Source organism: Rhipicephalus microplus, unplaced genomic scaffold (genome assembly GCF_043290135.1).
Source record: "Rhipicephalus microplus isolate Deutch F79 unplaced genomic scaffold, USDA_Rmic scaffold_48, whole genome shotgun sequence".
NCBI lineage: Eukaryota > Metazoa > Arthropoda > Arachnida > Ixodida > Ixodidae > Rhipicephalus > Rhipicephalus microplus.
This window is the reverse complement of record NW_027464621.1, coordinates 1517313-1532325: the sequence shown is the minus strand read 5'-3', so window position 1 is coordinate 1532325 and position 15013 is coordinate 1517313. Positions and strand designations below refer to the sequence as shown.

Here is a 15013-nt window from a genome sequence, read left to right as displayed (position 1 = left end):
GCGAGGTTAACAGGCGGCGCAACTTTTCGAAAGCATCGTCACAAGCGGGTGACCAAGCGTAACTTTTCGAGTCACTGCGCAGAAGTTCAGTCAAGGGGGCGCTGATCATCGCAAAATTCCGAATAAAGCGGCGGAAATAGGAGTAGAGGCCAAGAAAGCTGCACAGATCCTTCAGAGACGCAGGTTTAGAAAACTGCAACTGCCCGAAGCTTGGTGGTGTCAGGAAGAATACAGTCTTCAGAGACAACATGGCCGAGGATGGTGAGCTGATTTGCGCCGAAGCGGCATTTTTTCAGAAGAAGAGCCGCGCTCACTCAAAGACAAAGACGAAGAGCCGCGCTCACTGCCATTGGCTAAACGGCGCACGTGACTGAAATGGCGCTTTCCGGTTGGCTGGAAGCTCGCGGCTTGCGCCTGCATACGCGAACCGACGCCATTTTGAAAGGGTTACCGCTGTGACGCCTCGAAATCGGCAGAGCACTCTGAAGCTTCTGATCGTATCGCCATGCCTGGAAACGCAAAAAAGTATCGGACCGTGCACGCATTTTGTCGCAGGAAACGCAAAGGTCGTGGGAGAAAGTCTACGAAGTCATCAGAGCCCTTGGTTGACTCTGATGAACGATGTGTCGACGCTCCGCGGCCGTTCAGCGATGGTGCGACCGAGCGCGTTGCCTCCGACGACGATGACGGTGAAGCTCTCGCTCTCCTGGCACCAGTACTTTCTCTCGCTCTCCTGGCACCAGTACTTGTCGCATTCATGTCCATTTCACCTAAGATTGCCGTTGCAGAATTCAAATTGCCCAGGCTGAAGCGCAGCACTGCTTCTGCAACAGCTGCTTCAACAGCGAACAGGGACGCATGGTGCTCCTTGGGGGCCAAACTCCAGATTGCCGAATGTAGGCTCTCGTTGGAGTTCTGCGTTTTGCCGCGTTCGCACCTCTGAAGCAGGGCTCTTTCCGAAAGCCGGGTATAAACCGGTAGTAATGCCTCTGCCACGTCTTTCGGTAGATTGTAGGCATGCCTGGGGTCGGGCTCACCCTTTGCTTTTGCGGCATTGTGCCGACACCATGAAGTTTCACCAGCTGGGCACAGACTGTGGTCCGAGCATTCATCAGTGGAGGTGACGTGGCGGTATGTGGCCATCACAGCCTTTTGCATCTCGCCCACGTCACCTTCATGCGATTTCAGAGCCCGGCCATAATATGTGCTCAGCCTGGTGATCAGCTCACCTGTGAGCCTGCCTTTCCCACCAAGGCCTCTTTTCCCATCGCACTTTTGTTTCTGCACCAGGTTTCTCAATGCGGTGCCCATCCGTTTCTGTACATGATTAATACAGTCTTCCTTCTGCACGTCAATGTAACCATACACCTTGGCGTCTTGTATGGCGCAAAATGTCCTAGAGTCTCCATCAGACAGCATAGTTGTGTAGCGCAGGCCATGGCGTTCAAGCGACCTCTGAAATAGAATTAGAGCCGCCTCCACTTCCATTTGCCCCGCTTTGCTGTTCGTATTTTTTTTGGCATTTGTGGTTAGCCTTCCATTCTTGATAGCCCTCACTACTAGGCTTTGGGCCCACCTCGCAGCCTAGGCAAAAGTTGGAAAGAACGACGTAGTCCAACACGTAGCCACTAAATAATTCGATAACTGTGCCCACGCCGATGTGGGAAGAATGGCCTCGCGTCTTCCACGTGCCGTCGTAGCTAACGGCAATATTGCCCCGGTGGCCGAAGCACAAGTCATCATAAATTGTTCTAACCTTTTCCGCACATTCGCTCATAGCGGACTCAGCCGCTCGCGTTGCAGCGGGTGCCAGCGTGTTCTTCAAATGCCGCTGAAACGTCTTGTGGTGCATACCGCGGTGCGAGATGCCCATTGTTGCGAAAATATCGTTCATTTTCGTTTGGCCGTTGCCGGTAGCCACCATCGCCCTCGAAGCGAGAAGATTTACTTCAAACGGATTGCACGTTTTCGTGCCGTTTGCGCGGGGCGAAGTCCATTCATTCGCGATCTCGCCGCACCTTTCACACTGCACTAGCACTTTCACGGCAAGTCCGTAGTCCCGATCCCCTCTGACGATCGTAGCCGGTCCGTGGCAGGCTTTGCAACACAAGGCACCCATTATCGCGTTTAGGATATCTAGATGCATAAGCAGATAAGGAGCAGCGTGGTCCGAGTCCTGTGCGGTTGCCTCGCTACAACTCGCGGAGAAAAAGTCAATTTTCCGTGCAGTTGCTGGCGCCTATGAAAGCCGGTCGAGCGTCGCTTTCTCCCGGGCATGATTTTCTTCAACTTCGGCGTTTGTCACCACCTTTGCGTCGATTCGTAGTCGTCCGGAGTTCGCTTCACCGTCATCGTCGTCGGAGGCAACGCGCTCGGTCGCACCATCGCTGAACGGCCGCGGAGCGTCGACACATCGTTCGTCGGAGTCAACCAAGGGCTCTGATGACTTCGTAGACTTTCTCCCACGACCTTTGCGTTTCCTGCGACCAAATGCGTGCACGGTCCGATACTTTTTTGCGTTTCCAGGCATGGCGATACGATCAGAAGCTTCAGAGTGCTCTGCCGATTTCGAGGCGTAACAGCGGTAACCCTTTCAAAATGGCGTCGGGTCGCGTATGCAGGCGCAAGCCGCGAGCTTCCAGCCAACCGGAAAGCGCCATTTCAGTCACGTGCGCCGTTTAGCCAATGGCAGTGAGCGGGGCTCTTCGTCTTTGAGGCCCCGTTTTTCGAGCCGGGGAAACGCTCAATTTTGCTTACTGAATAAAAAAAAAACAGCTGAAAACGCGTTCTTTCAAACAAGACTAAAATGGCGCCGATCGAGCACGTAGTTCCCGCGTATTGTAGAGCCGAAACCTGCGCTATTCGCCCTCAATTTAAAAAGCAGGACGCCCGTTTTTGGTTTTTTAAAGTTGAATAACGATAAAAGTTGATGGTATTCGGCTATAAAATTTTGTAAATAGGTGCGCAATGATGTCGGGAACGCGAAAAGAAGGTCCGCGAAAACTCAATTTTTTGGCTGATTTTCGGTCCCGAAGTGCCGCGTCCCCCCTTAACGAGAACGACTGGAGATGCCCAAGGGCTATTCGAAGGCTGGATGACGCCACGCTTGAGCATGTCAGCTACTTGGTCATCGATAACCTGGGGCTCGGCTGCGGACACGCGATAGGGTCTTTGACGCAGTGGCGCATTGGTACCTGTATTGATGCGGTGACATACAGTGGACGTGCGGCCGAGGGGAGTATGCTGGCGGTCAAAGAAAGAACGGAACTTCTCCAGCAGTTGTAGAAGCTGAGCACGTTGCGAAATGGTTAACGTGTCGGCGATGGAGCTGCTGAGTACGTCAGGCCTAGTAGTCTGCGGCGAAGAGGCACAAGTTATTCCGGCGACTTCGTGCTTAGCGGAAGGACCAGTCGACATGTCGAAAATTGCGGAAAGGTTGAGTCTGTAAACCCACCCGACGCACTCACCCCGAAGTACTGTTACAGGACATGACAAGAGGTTCGAGATGAGCAGTCTGCTGACGCCGTCATGAAGTTCTAGAAAGGCATAAGGTAGCGGCGAACATTTGCGGCGAACGAAAAGAGCAGATGGCGTGAAAAGGGCACTCGACTTGGCGAGCGAGTTGCAAGATACCATGGTAAGGGCGAACGAGTGCGGCGGTATGATGACGTCTTCGGCAACAAATAGTTTGTCCCCAGTTTCAAGAGCATCATTTAACGGCGCGTCACCGAACACTTCAAATTCTACCTCAGCGCGAGAGCAGTCGATGACCGCCTTGTTAGCGGAGAGAAAGTCCCAACCCAAAATGAGGTCATGGGAGCAGGAATTCAAAACTAGTAATTCAACGACATAGATGAGGCCATCAATCGCGATGCGAGCAGTACAGGCAGCGGCTGGCGTGACGTGCTCTGCGCTGGCTGTACAAAGTGATATACTTGCTACTGGCGTCATAACCCAGCACCTCCACCAAAATATAATGTAAATGTAAGGTCAACAGCGGTATCAGAGTCTGTACAAAAGCAGCAAGAGCTGGCCGGGTGTACGGGCAGCGTCGCAGCAACAACCAGGCAGTCTTCGCTCGTGTCTGGCGCCAACGTGTCAATGTCGCTTTAGTAGTGGGCATTCCTCTTCACTACAGTTCACTCAGCAAACTAGAATTAAGCAGCATGTTAGTATTTCATCGCAGGGAGACTAAGGAACATGGCTTACTTACAACAACCGGCATGCATATTCGAATTCATTAACATCACGAACACCAATGTACGATGACAGTGAGCTTAATAAAGCACAGAAGCATTTGGGATATGCACGATTTACTTATATTTGAAATAAATATGCAACTTACCTGCATGGAAAATCGATCACTGAGATACACGGTGGGCCTCGATCTGCACTCACGAAATCAAGACACCGTATAGCATAGCACTGAAAACAGCTCAAATAGGCTGATACTATTCACTTGTTACACTTTCCACAGATGAAACTGACTGAAAAATAAACTATTACATGCTCATGTCACGTAGATTCCAAAGGAAATTTGCAACTAACACACCAAACATACAAGTGCAAAGACAGACAAGTTACGACAAGAGCACAACATGTATTGTACTAAAACTATGGCGCTATGATGTCATAATAATTTATACATTATAAGACTGCTATTTCTTATGCTTTTACCTATAAATAAATAATAAAACTTTTTATCGTGTAGTAATTGTATTATTAAGTAGGTAACTATTCAGTATTAGTTTGAAAAAACATCAATAATAGATACGAGACTAATGCTACTGAGGAGTCAATGAGTATGGCGGCAAACTCAATGCTTGGCAATGCTCGGCGCCATTCAAGACGTAGCAAATGCGGCGTTATTTATGGAAGCGTTAGCCTCTCTAGCAGCATCATAGCAGACGAGAGCAAGCTCACTGCGATCTGATCGTAACAGAGATTGGAGAATAGTCAGAACAAAAATGCTCTTTTCCGCGGGCAATCAAGCCAGTACAGAAAACCAGCGAGCACCCTGCTGGTACCAGTACAGCCAGCAGGCAGCTTGCTGGGACCACCAGCAGTCAGTAGGCAGTGTACTGGTCCCAGTAAAGAACCAGTAGGCACCCTGCTGGAACCACCAGAAAGTGAATAGGCACACTGCTGGAACCAGTACAACCAGCAGGCAGCTTGTTGGGACCATCAGCAAGTCAGTTGGCAGCGTGCTGGTCTCAATAAAGAACCAGTAGGCACACTGCTGGAACCAGTACAACCAGCAAGAATCCAGCAGCTTAACTGTCGGTTCCATCAAAAACCAGCTGCTCACAGCAGAAAACCAGCAGGAAATTTTCAGCTGTGGCTTCATAATTAATTATGAAGCCACCTTGTAAATGTGCCTTCGTTTAGAATATAATAATATTGTCTAATTAAGAAAAATGAGCCCTTAAATTTACGTTGTCCTTGATTCATGGCGAGGGTGTCGGTATGGCGGACTTGATGCCTTTAAGGTGGTACGCGAGAGATTATTGGTCAGCAGCAACCATCTCATAATACGATCTCATACTACTACGTGATGCCAAATAGGCAAAAAAGAGTGTTACTGTTGGTGTTATGGCAATGAGTGGCGCTGGCTGGAGCTCCCACGTTTAAATTGCACATATATAGCACCCTATAAAGTGGACGGGGGATGACTGCGATCATAGCTCAGTGGTAGAGCATTGGACGCATTATTAGAAGGTGGCAGGTAATCTTTTCGTTCACTTTTCTTTCTTCACATTTCCATTACAAATACTTCTAATAACACCCACTATACTTTATCTGGCATTACTGTTTGTTAGTTATCCTTAATATTGCATCTAACAAAGAAAAAGAAGCCCTTAAATTTACACTTTGCTTTATGATACATAAAGCTGTGTTATTCTCTGCTAGCATGCCTGAATCGCAGAGTGGTCAGGATGCTCGGCTTCTGATCGCGAGTCCATGGTTTCGAATTTTGCCTTTTGAAGAGTTTTTTGCGAGAACTTTTTTAAAAAAATTGTCTTTTCTTCTGTGTACATTATCCCACTAATCAGGGTTATTACAGGCCACGAGGTAACGCTGAGTAGTGGGATTTGCCCAAATTTTGTGGCACATACTCATTCATGATAATGATGGTTTTTGGGCACGGTCACACATTTTATGCTGTGCTAGAACGGCCTAACTTGCTGTTAAAAACAAACTTGAAGGCACTTAAGGTTCGCCTTAGAGAGCTCAACTATGAAAAGAACTTTTGTGCGTGTAACATTGGCCGTTTGAAACTCTCCTAGAATCATGCCTAGTGCAGGTGCAGCTCTCTGTGCTATAATTCATCAGGTTGGGAATCGGTGAAGTACCCTCTGCATGTCTGTAAGACAATGCACAGTTCAGTGTTGTATGGAACGGCATTCCAAGGAACATCTCAGGAACTAGTTCCTTTCAGAAGGATCAGTGTAACTGTAATGGTAACTCATTACTGTAATGCAGGTTCTTGTGTTAGTAAGAGCTCTTTAGGTTTGAGCCTGTGAGAGTCTTAAAGAAGGACAACGCCGCTTGGTTGAACAAAACCCACTCAATACATTTAATTAAAAGGTAAAAAAATAAAAATCCCCCAAAATCAGAACACTTAATAAGAGGTTCACTGGACACGGTAAAACGCTCATATCGACGACCAAATTCCAAACCAATTAACTAAACTAAGCTATTCAATTCGAACACTGGTGAGCGGCGCAGTGGTGAAGAGTGTTTGGTCTCACCAAACGGAAATGCTTGACTTGTGGAGTTGACAGTGGTCAGCTGGTATTAAGCTATTCAGTTCGAACACAGGTGAGCGGCACAGTGATGAAGACAGTGTTCGGTCTCACCAAACGGCAATGCTTGACTTGCGGAGTTGACAGTGGTCAGCTGGTTGCGGCGAAGGAACGCTGGCTGGTGGGCGATGCGTCAAGAAGTCAGGGAAATCTGGCCAGGCAGCTCGATGTACAGCTTGGGCCTGCAGCCCGACTGCTGTTTCTTTTTGCCTGTCAGAACCGAAGTCCACAGATCCTGGCTGGAGTTCAGGACCAGATGGCTATGGTCCACTCTAGTGGGAACGCAGCGGTAGGAGGCCCCGGCCAGCTGAAGTCTTGGAGGCTCGGGTCCAAAACCCGACGGCCATCTTCAGTGCCTGGTCCGGTGACAATCTTACGCTTGCCACGTCCTCTTTCAACTCCCCTACTCTTCTACGGCACAGATCATCACATCTCGGGCACACCTGTTTACTCCTTATTGGTTCCATTAGAACTTCGTGGTCTTCGTTTATTGGTCCTTTCTTACATTCACACTTTGCCCTCGTGCCCTCGTGGCCATGTTCATGAACGTCATCTTGTGCCTCAACCACCGTTCATGTGCGTTCCTTATTCTTTTCCTGTTGCTCACTTTTCTAAGGTATGTACTTTAAATGCGCACTCAACTCATCACAGTTACATTTATGAGGGAATGGCATTCCTTTTGTAAACGTTTCACATCATTGAAAAGACATACATAAGTGCACGGATACTAAGTAGAGCGGTTGGACGACCACGTAAGGCCCATAAACCTACTGCTCACCAATCAGGTGACTACATTGCGTCGTGATTTTCACTTTAAGGCATCTGCGGGGGGCACAGGAAAGTGCCCGGCATCGAAATTTTCAACCACACGAGAGAAAAATAGGTTGTCTTTCTTTTGCGTTTTGTCTGAGCCTGTCTGGTCTGGGCAGCTAAGTGCCTTTCAAGTCTAAACACACGGCGGGGAACATTTACTTGCCATCTGAGTATCATCAAACTTTTTTCCAAGACCGCCATCAAAAAAGAGTGCCCTTTCTGTTTTACCCTGTTGACACATTTGTTCAGTGAATGGAAAGTCACTTTTTGTGTTTCTTTGTTTGTTGCATATTTGTGCGGTTCTAGTGTCCCCGTGACTGTCTCAGCCTAGAGAAAAGACACAAACTAAACAAGTTGAGGCACCTGCAGGGTTTTGCGATGTCTTTGAATGCCAGAGATATCAGAGCTAACTTGGCAGGAACCACATAATGCTCGTGGCTGCATAAAGTAGGTGAAACACCGACGCGAAAACCATGGAAACCTCGCATGGCGACCTGCCTGCATATGAATCGCCATATTTATGTTACAATAAAGGAACTTGCTATGAGAACTTGTTTCAACGTTTAAAATAAATGAGCTTTTGTTCTTGTTTTACAGGAACTTCGACTACTGTGCAGTAACGCACTTTGTTGATGTTGTTGCTGATGATTGAGTGTTTATGCCAGAACATTTTATAATGTGTGGGCTTTCAAACAACTGACTGGTGCACTTTAGTTGGTGCGACTCCTGGTACAATTCTGCTCTTCTGTCACATAATATTGCACCTATTAATCGGACGCCTCTCACCATATGATGCCTGTAAAGGTTTTTTTTTTCCCTAACAGTTTTGGTTAGTGGTGTGACACTGTGGCAAAGCACATTGGTGCCTTGGAGAAGGCTTGAGTTCAAGTCCCACTGGAGCGGAAGATTTTCATTCTTGATTTATTGGAGTATATATCAATTTTTCACTCATAAACAACAGCTCTGTTGACACTGTAATTTTTTCTATATGAACTCTTTAAATGCTATTGTGTTAAGTAAAAATTTTTGCCTGATTTTTAATAACTTGTTTGTGCTTGTACCAGTTCACTGCATTTTTTATCATTGATGCTTCTAAAGTATTGGTGTTTTTCTTTCATTTATGATACAGGCAGTAATGAAGGCTCTGAGTGTCACTCGTGGCATTAACATGGACAAAGCCGAAGAAGTCTTGCTGCGAGCTGCGATTCATACCAGGGCTGAATCTGAAGCAAACAGAAAAGATTTCTGCTCCACTTCTTTAGATCCTGAAGCAGAGCGAGAACGTTCTGAGCGCGCGCATACTGAGCTTCGTGACAGTGGCATTGCAGATGACATTATTGCTGCGCTCCTGTAAACTCTCAAAGGCTGCACAGTTGTCAGCTGTTCTCTTCTTGTTCAGAACATATGTGCTTAAGTGACACTGACACAAAAGTTTTGTACGTTTTTTTTTTATGTAGCTGCCATGGATTCTATGAATGTGCTGCAAAAACTGAATTATATTCTCTTTACGTAGAAATCTGTTGAAGACATATCTAAAGCAGTTTGGCTTTATGAAAGAGTGTGCATTTTTGACTTCTCTCGCTCTCTCCACCCCCTCTTTTTTTCCCCTGTCTCAAAAAGTGCCAGCAGTGCTTGCATCGTATTGACAACCACTGGCAAACAGATCGAGTAGCCTCGTGGATCAAGTATAGCTAGCCTTTTCACTGAAAGCTTGGCATGCAACAGGACATCCATTTCTCTTTTGTTCTGCATTGGTTATTTGTAGATTATTATGGAACAAGTAGCACCCTTAACATTTGCTCTTTCCTATTGCCTCATTAAACCCTTCATTTATATTATTACCGTGCTTTCGCCTACAGTACTGATAAAACTTTGGCTATATCGTGGGACCAGAGCTCCAGATCAGGGCAACTTGGCTGCTTTGTCACGTACTCCATTTGAATTATGTTTTTAATAAACAACATTGAGACAGTGCTATTATTATTAATTTGTTATGTGTAAAGAACTAAGGGTTCATAATGTCATTATGGAATTAATTTGCCACACTCTAATTAAGCAAGGAAGAAACGAACAAATATTTTGTGTCAGTATTGTTTTGTTATGAAGCTGTTAGTCTCTGTATTCACATCTTTCGGGGCGCTTTCCAAAAGGTTGCATGGTGTTGCTTTAGAAGCATTTTGGATTGATTGCTTTGTTTCTTATCATCATAATCATATTGTTTGTGTAAAATATGGTCTTTCCACTGTGTTTCACTGTTTGTTTTTGTGGGTCAAGTGGGCACAATATATATTTTTTATATTGGTTTCAAGTTTGGAAAATTGTAGAATGAGATGCTTATTTGTGCAGTGTATAATTTCTTGAGCATTATTACTGCTAATGCATGTAATGAATTTGTCAATTAGTTCCTGTGCTCGTTTGTTGGTATGTTTCATGCACTATCAGCATCAAATGAAACCCGAGCAGCGGCAAGCCTTGTTGACAGTGTAGTGCACACCATCCAGTTACCAACGTTGACAAGTGCGCGTGTACTGTTTGGCAGCTCTGCGCATATCATCGTGCCTGTCCGTGGTGATAGCTGGACGGCACGCACTATACCATCGAAAAGGGTTGCAGCTGTTCATTTTTCTTATGATGCTGATAGTACCTTGAATATTTTTGTTTACATATTTCATTGAAGAAAGAGAGCTATTGCTTTGAAAGTTGTGTAGCATCTTTCAAATTATTTTGTCATTGCTTGTTTCTAAATAAAAGTTCAAAGTATTTATTTTCTGCCTAGCGTTAAGATAGTCAGATGAATTTCATTATGTCTCCTGCTTCAGGTACAGTGGACTCTCAGTAAACAAAAATCTGATAAACGGAGCTGCTGCTTAAATGAAACAACTGTCTATAAACGGAGCTGCTGCTTAAATGGAACAACTGTCTCTGATATTAGTTTCATCCCTGCATACTGCACCCCTGTTCACCTCTCTGTAAATGAAACTCCTTTTAAACGAAACACATTTTCCCGGTCCCTTCAGGGTTCGTTTAATGAGAGTCCACTGTACAATATTGAATCCTAGCATGCAGTTGCAGCAACCGGGAAAGTTTTCTTTTCCTGGTTGCTGCAACAGCATGCTAGGATCTACAACAATTTTACAAGCTTTACACAGCACCATTTCTGGTGGTACTGCTTCCAATCATCATGCATTTCTTGTCTTTCTGAAGGACTTCACATCTGCTGGGTGAAATTTACATTGTTCACTTTTTTTTTATCTAAAGCTTAGTTTTTTTTTTTTTTATTCCCTTCAGCTATTGGTCACCAGTTATGCCTGCCTTAGTTGACCTTAGAAATGTTTATCACTCCTTAACAGACGGCTGCTTATTTTGACCTGGGGCCAATTACTTCAAGCACTTAGCCTCCAAGCAAACTTGCTGGTGCAATTCAAAAATATTTAGGCTAGTGGTTGCAGTTTTCCGCATAGTAAGGTCTCTGGTGCTGGGCCAGTGCTGATCTTGTATGAAACTGGGTACACATATTTTTAAATAAACAGTTTACTATGAAGCTGCTGTTACTTTTTCAAAGCTTTTCAGTTGCGGGTAATGAAACTTGCAGGTATAATCACTCAAATGTACCCAACTGCTCTTCAACATGTAAGTGTATGTGGGTGTTCCAGCTGGGCATGCCTGAAATGGCTTATATTTTTTGTGAATTAATCATATTTTATTCATCTATCTCATCTAAATTTGATTCATCCTATATGTGTATGTGTGCGACCTAGCACTGCCAGCTAGGCATGCATCAGTAATTATGTACAATTTAAATTGTTTATTTCATCAGTGCATGTTATGGTAAGTTACATTATGCCACATATGGCAGGTGTATTGTTGTCGTGTCACTTTTACCTGAATTGGTTTCTACAGTTTGGTCTAATGAATGCAGTAGACATCATACTTTTTTCATCTTGTTAATGTGTTCTTTTCATACTCCTAGATTTGGGATGTGTCTGGTAGCTGAGCATATCATCATCATACTTTTTTTATTACAACAACTAATAAAATGAAGATTAAGTGGAATATATTACTTTTTACTTACTTGGTTCACGAATAAGCAGACTCTTTCTGTGTGGCAAAGTTCTGCTATTAGCTACTGTTTCTTTTTTGTTTTCTTTTTCCTTTCGGTTAAAGCACAACACCCAAGATCATATTAAAGAGCAGCATTTGTTGCTGTCGTCTAGCAGTTAGAGCCATAGCGGTCGCATATTGATTGAGGCAAAATGCTAGACACTCGTGTACTGGTGTGACGTGATTGCTTGTTAAAGAACACCAGATGGTCAAAGGTTCTGGAGCCCTCCATTACAGCGTGCCTCATAATCATATTGTGGCTTTGGCATGTGAAACCCCATATATTATCATTAGTGAACAGCAGCAGAGAGCCAACTTTGCTGCAATTCATGCAGGATTTTTGTTCAACAAAACATACTGTGCTGTGTGAAAATTGAACTAGGTATGCAGTTGCATCTTGTAAAGGGGTTTTTCATTAAAATTTTTCTCGTTTGTCACATTGTTTTTATTGCAGGTACGCAAGTCATATAGACCCATTTTATTTATAAACACAGGTAGGCGGACGTCGACATTATAGGTAAAATTATAGCGACGTCCACACGTAACTTCCGCACACAATATTTGGCGGGAAAGCCCGACTCCATGCCCTACGCCATAAGCACTGAGGGCTGCGATGTGCACCAAGAAACAAAACGAAGTTGTGAAACACGACTTGCCATCACACTTTATGTTTCCTGCCAGGGATTACTTCAGGAGCCATAGATGAGCCCGAGTTGGGAACCAGTGCACCTGTTTCAGGGCTTCAGCACATTTCTTGCGATGGTCCTCGTCAAGTAGAAACCGATAAAAACTTAAGCTGCCTTTATTATGCCTTTCAGCACATCCAACCGCGATGCAGCTCATCGGCATATCGTTCTTTTTTTTTTTTTTTTTCTCGTTGCTTGACTGAGAACACTACATGCACCTTCGAAAACCCAGCAAGAACTGCGGTAGGCAGAGCATCTTCTGCCTACCAAGCGAAACCAAACGCCCGACGACAGCGCTACCGCATTTTTGTTACGTATGTCCGGTGGAATTTGTCTATATGGCCTGTAAGAGGCAACAATAAATTTTTTTATACCCTAAGCCCCCCATTTTCACAATGTCCACACGCTTACTATGATGATGACTGTAGCCCCATTGAAAGTGATGATATTGATATATTCAATATTATAATTTGCTAGCGAAATAATTTTTGCGCTGAGTGCAGTTTTGTACATCAATTTCTGGCAACAAATGCAATGTTTTAAGCAGTGGGTGTCAATCGGTTGGGAAAAATATTAACTAGCTGTGCATGTTTGTGATGTATTTATTATAGAGACATTAAAAATAAAAACAGGTTTTATGCTTGCTTCTGTTAGAAGTCACAAATTTTTGCATTTACAATTTCTTTTTCTTTCTTTTGTTTATTGAAATAGAAAATAAACGAAGGAGTTTTTGTCACCGTTACTTGGCAACGGCTACCCCTTTCCACTTGATTGGTGCAAATAAAAAATATAAAAAAACAATTGCATATATACATATATATATACAGTCCTACATGGGTGGGAGCAAAAGTTTAATATATATATTAAAATTTGAAAGGGCTCGGCATGGGGAGGAAGGGAAGTCTACAATCGGTCGGAGGGGGACGTCAGGCTTGTGAATATTTAGTAGTCCAGAAAACCTCGGTGCGGATCCGTTACGGCAGATTAGTCGCAGGTAAAGTGTTCCGAGATCCGGGTAATGCTTGAAAATTTCCGCGAGTAGCTTGTTTAGTTGTGTCTGGTTTCGCTTCGTTGGGTCCTTTACTAGCTGCGTGTATGCGTCCCCTTCTAGAAGAGCTGAAACCTTCCGATCGTAGTTTCCGCTGTCCACCACCACCGTCGAATTGCCCTTGTCGGCGGGCAAGATGACAATGCTTCGGTCCCGTCAGAGTTCCCGAAGTGCCTGGTTCTCCTCCATGGTCAGATTCTTTTTCCTTTGTAACGGTAATTTCGAAAGGATCTTAATTTATTTCAGCCTAATTTCTTCATGGCGCCCGGCCTCACGCTTTGGACGGCTTCCTCTACAGCCGCGACAAGTTTCGGTAGACGGGGCGTCGTTGACATGTTATAGCCATGTCCCTTGCATTTCCTAGTTAAAGCCAGAACTTAGAGCCTTCAAAGCCTTACGTGCGTATGTGCAACTTCAGATTATTGGTGATCGCGGCGTGTGCGATGTTTATCGCGTTCGTCATCTGTAAACTGTTGCACGGCACGCACCGCGGTCAGAGGCTCTGTTGAGCTTCATAATCAAAGTTACCATGGTTCTCCGTCAAAGCTACTTAAAACAATAAAAGGAGACATTATCACGCTTTCTCATGCGAATGGCTCTGGAGAACACGAGTATTCGCTTACCCGCAACGGCCCGTATCCGTTCTGCTTCGCAAAAGCTGCGGGAAAGAGTAAAACTGCATTTGACAACGCATCAGTACGTCGACTGGGGTCTTTTTTCATAGAGTGCGGAGCTGTTGCGTCTGCTCTTATTTGTTACCGTCGTTCTGGCGAGTGAACCAGCAAGCACTTCTCGGCGGTTCGGTGACGCGTCCGACTAGGGGAGAGAAATTCGTAGCTCTGGTGTTCATTGCGCAAATACACCTAAAATCGTTGATTCGTGCGCTGTAATTGCACCTGGCCGCCTCACCACGCGCATCCGGCATGTTTTAGCGCCCGCCGCGCTTGTTTAAACGTGCACGCGGCGCCTGCCACCTTGTCACCGGTCTAATTCGTCGAAGACCCGAAAGATGACTGCATGCTGCGTGTCACACTCATTCATTCACAAAACCTTATTTGTGTCCTGAAGCCCTGTCTTTTCAGACCGAGGTGGGTCGCGTCCACGCCGGTGCCGTCCAGCCGAGCCTTGTGGCGTCATCGTGGGCCTTCTGGACTGCCCGTAGTTGGTCTTGATAAGACGCGCTTCGCACCATCGTCTGCCAGTCCTGCCATTGTTCTTCGGGGTCGGCGAGAGTCGCGGGACAGCCTGCCAGCATGTGTCTGATCCCAATGACGCCATCGCACGCGTCACACTTGTCTTGAATTTCACTGTCAGGGAGAATTTTATGTAGAAAATACGGAGTTGGGTAAGTTCCGGTTTGCAGTAAACGTAGCGTGACTGCCTGAGCCCTAGCTATTCAATTTTGCGTGTGGCAGCGGGAATTGCATACACCCCAAGTAATAACAATTTGTGATGTCGTTGCAAGTGATTAAATTATCTTTATAACCCCACTCTAGAGTTACTGTATATATGCTACCTTTGTAGCATATACAGCAAGTCTATATCACGCAGTGCACGAA

The 15013-nt window shown here is 45.3% G+C and overlaps 1 protein-coding gene across 3 annotated transcripts in view; it reads left to right on the top strand.

The window, feature by feature from the left end:
- LOC119176978 (uncharacterized) overlaps positions 1–12157 on the top strand; it is a 203826-nt gene extending 191669 nt beyond the window's left edge. For all 3 annotated transcript variants that reach the window (XM_075884792.1, XM_075884794.1, XM_075884795.1), the window contains one exon: positions 8749–12157. In XM_075884792.1, coding sequence (XP_075740907.1) covers positions 8749–8973 — 225 coding nt within the window. In that variant the 3' untranslated portion in view covers positions 8974–12157. The remainder of the gene's footprint in view (positions 1–8748) is intronic.
- The last annotated feature ends 2856 nt before the right edge of the window (positions 12158–15013 follow it).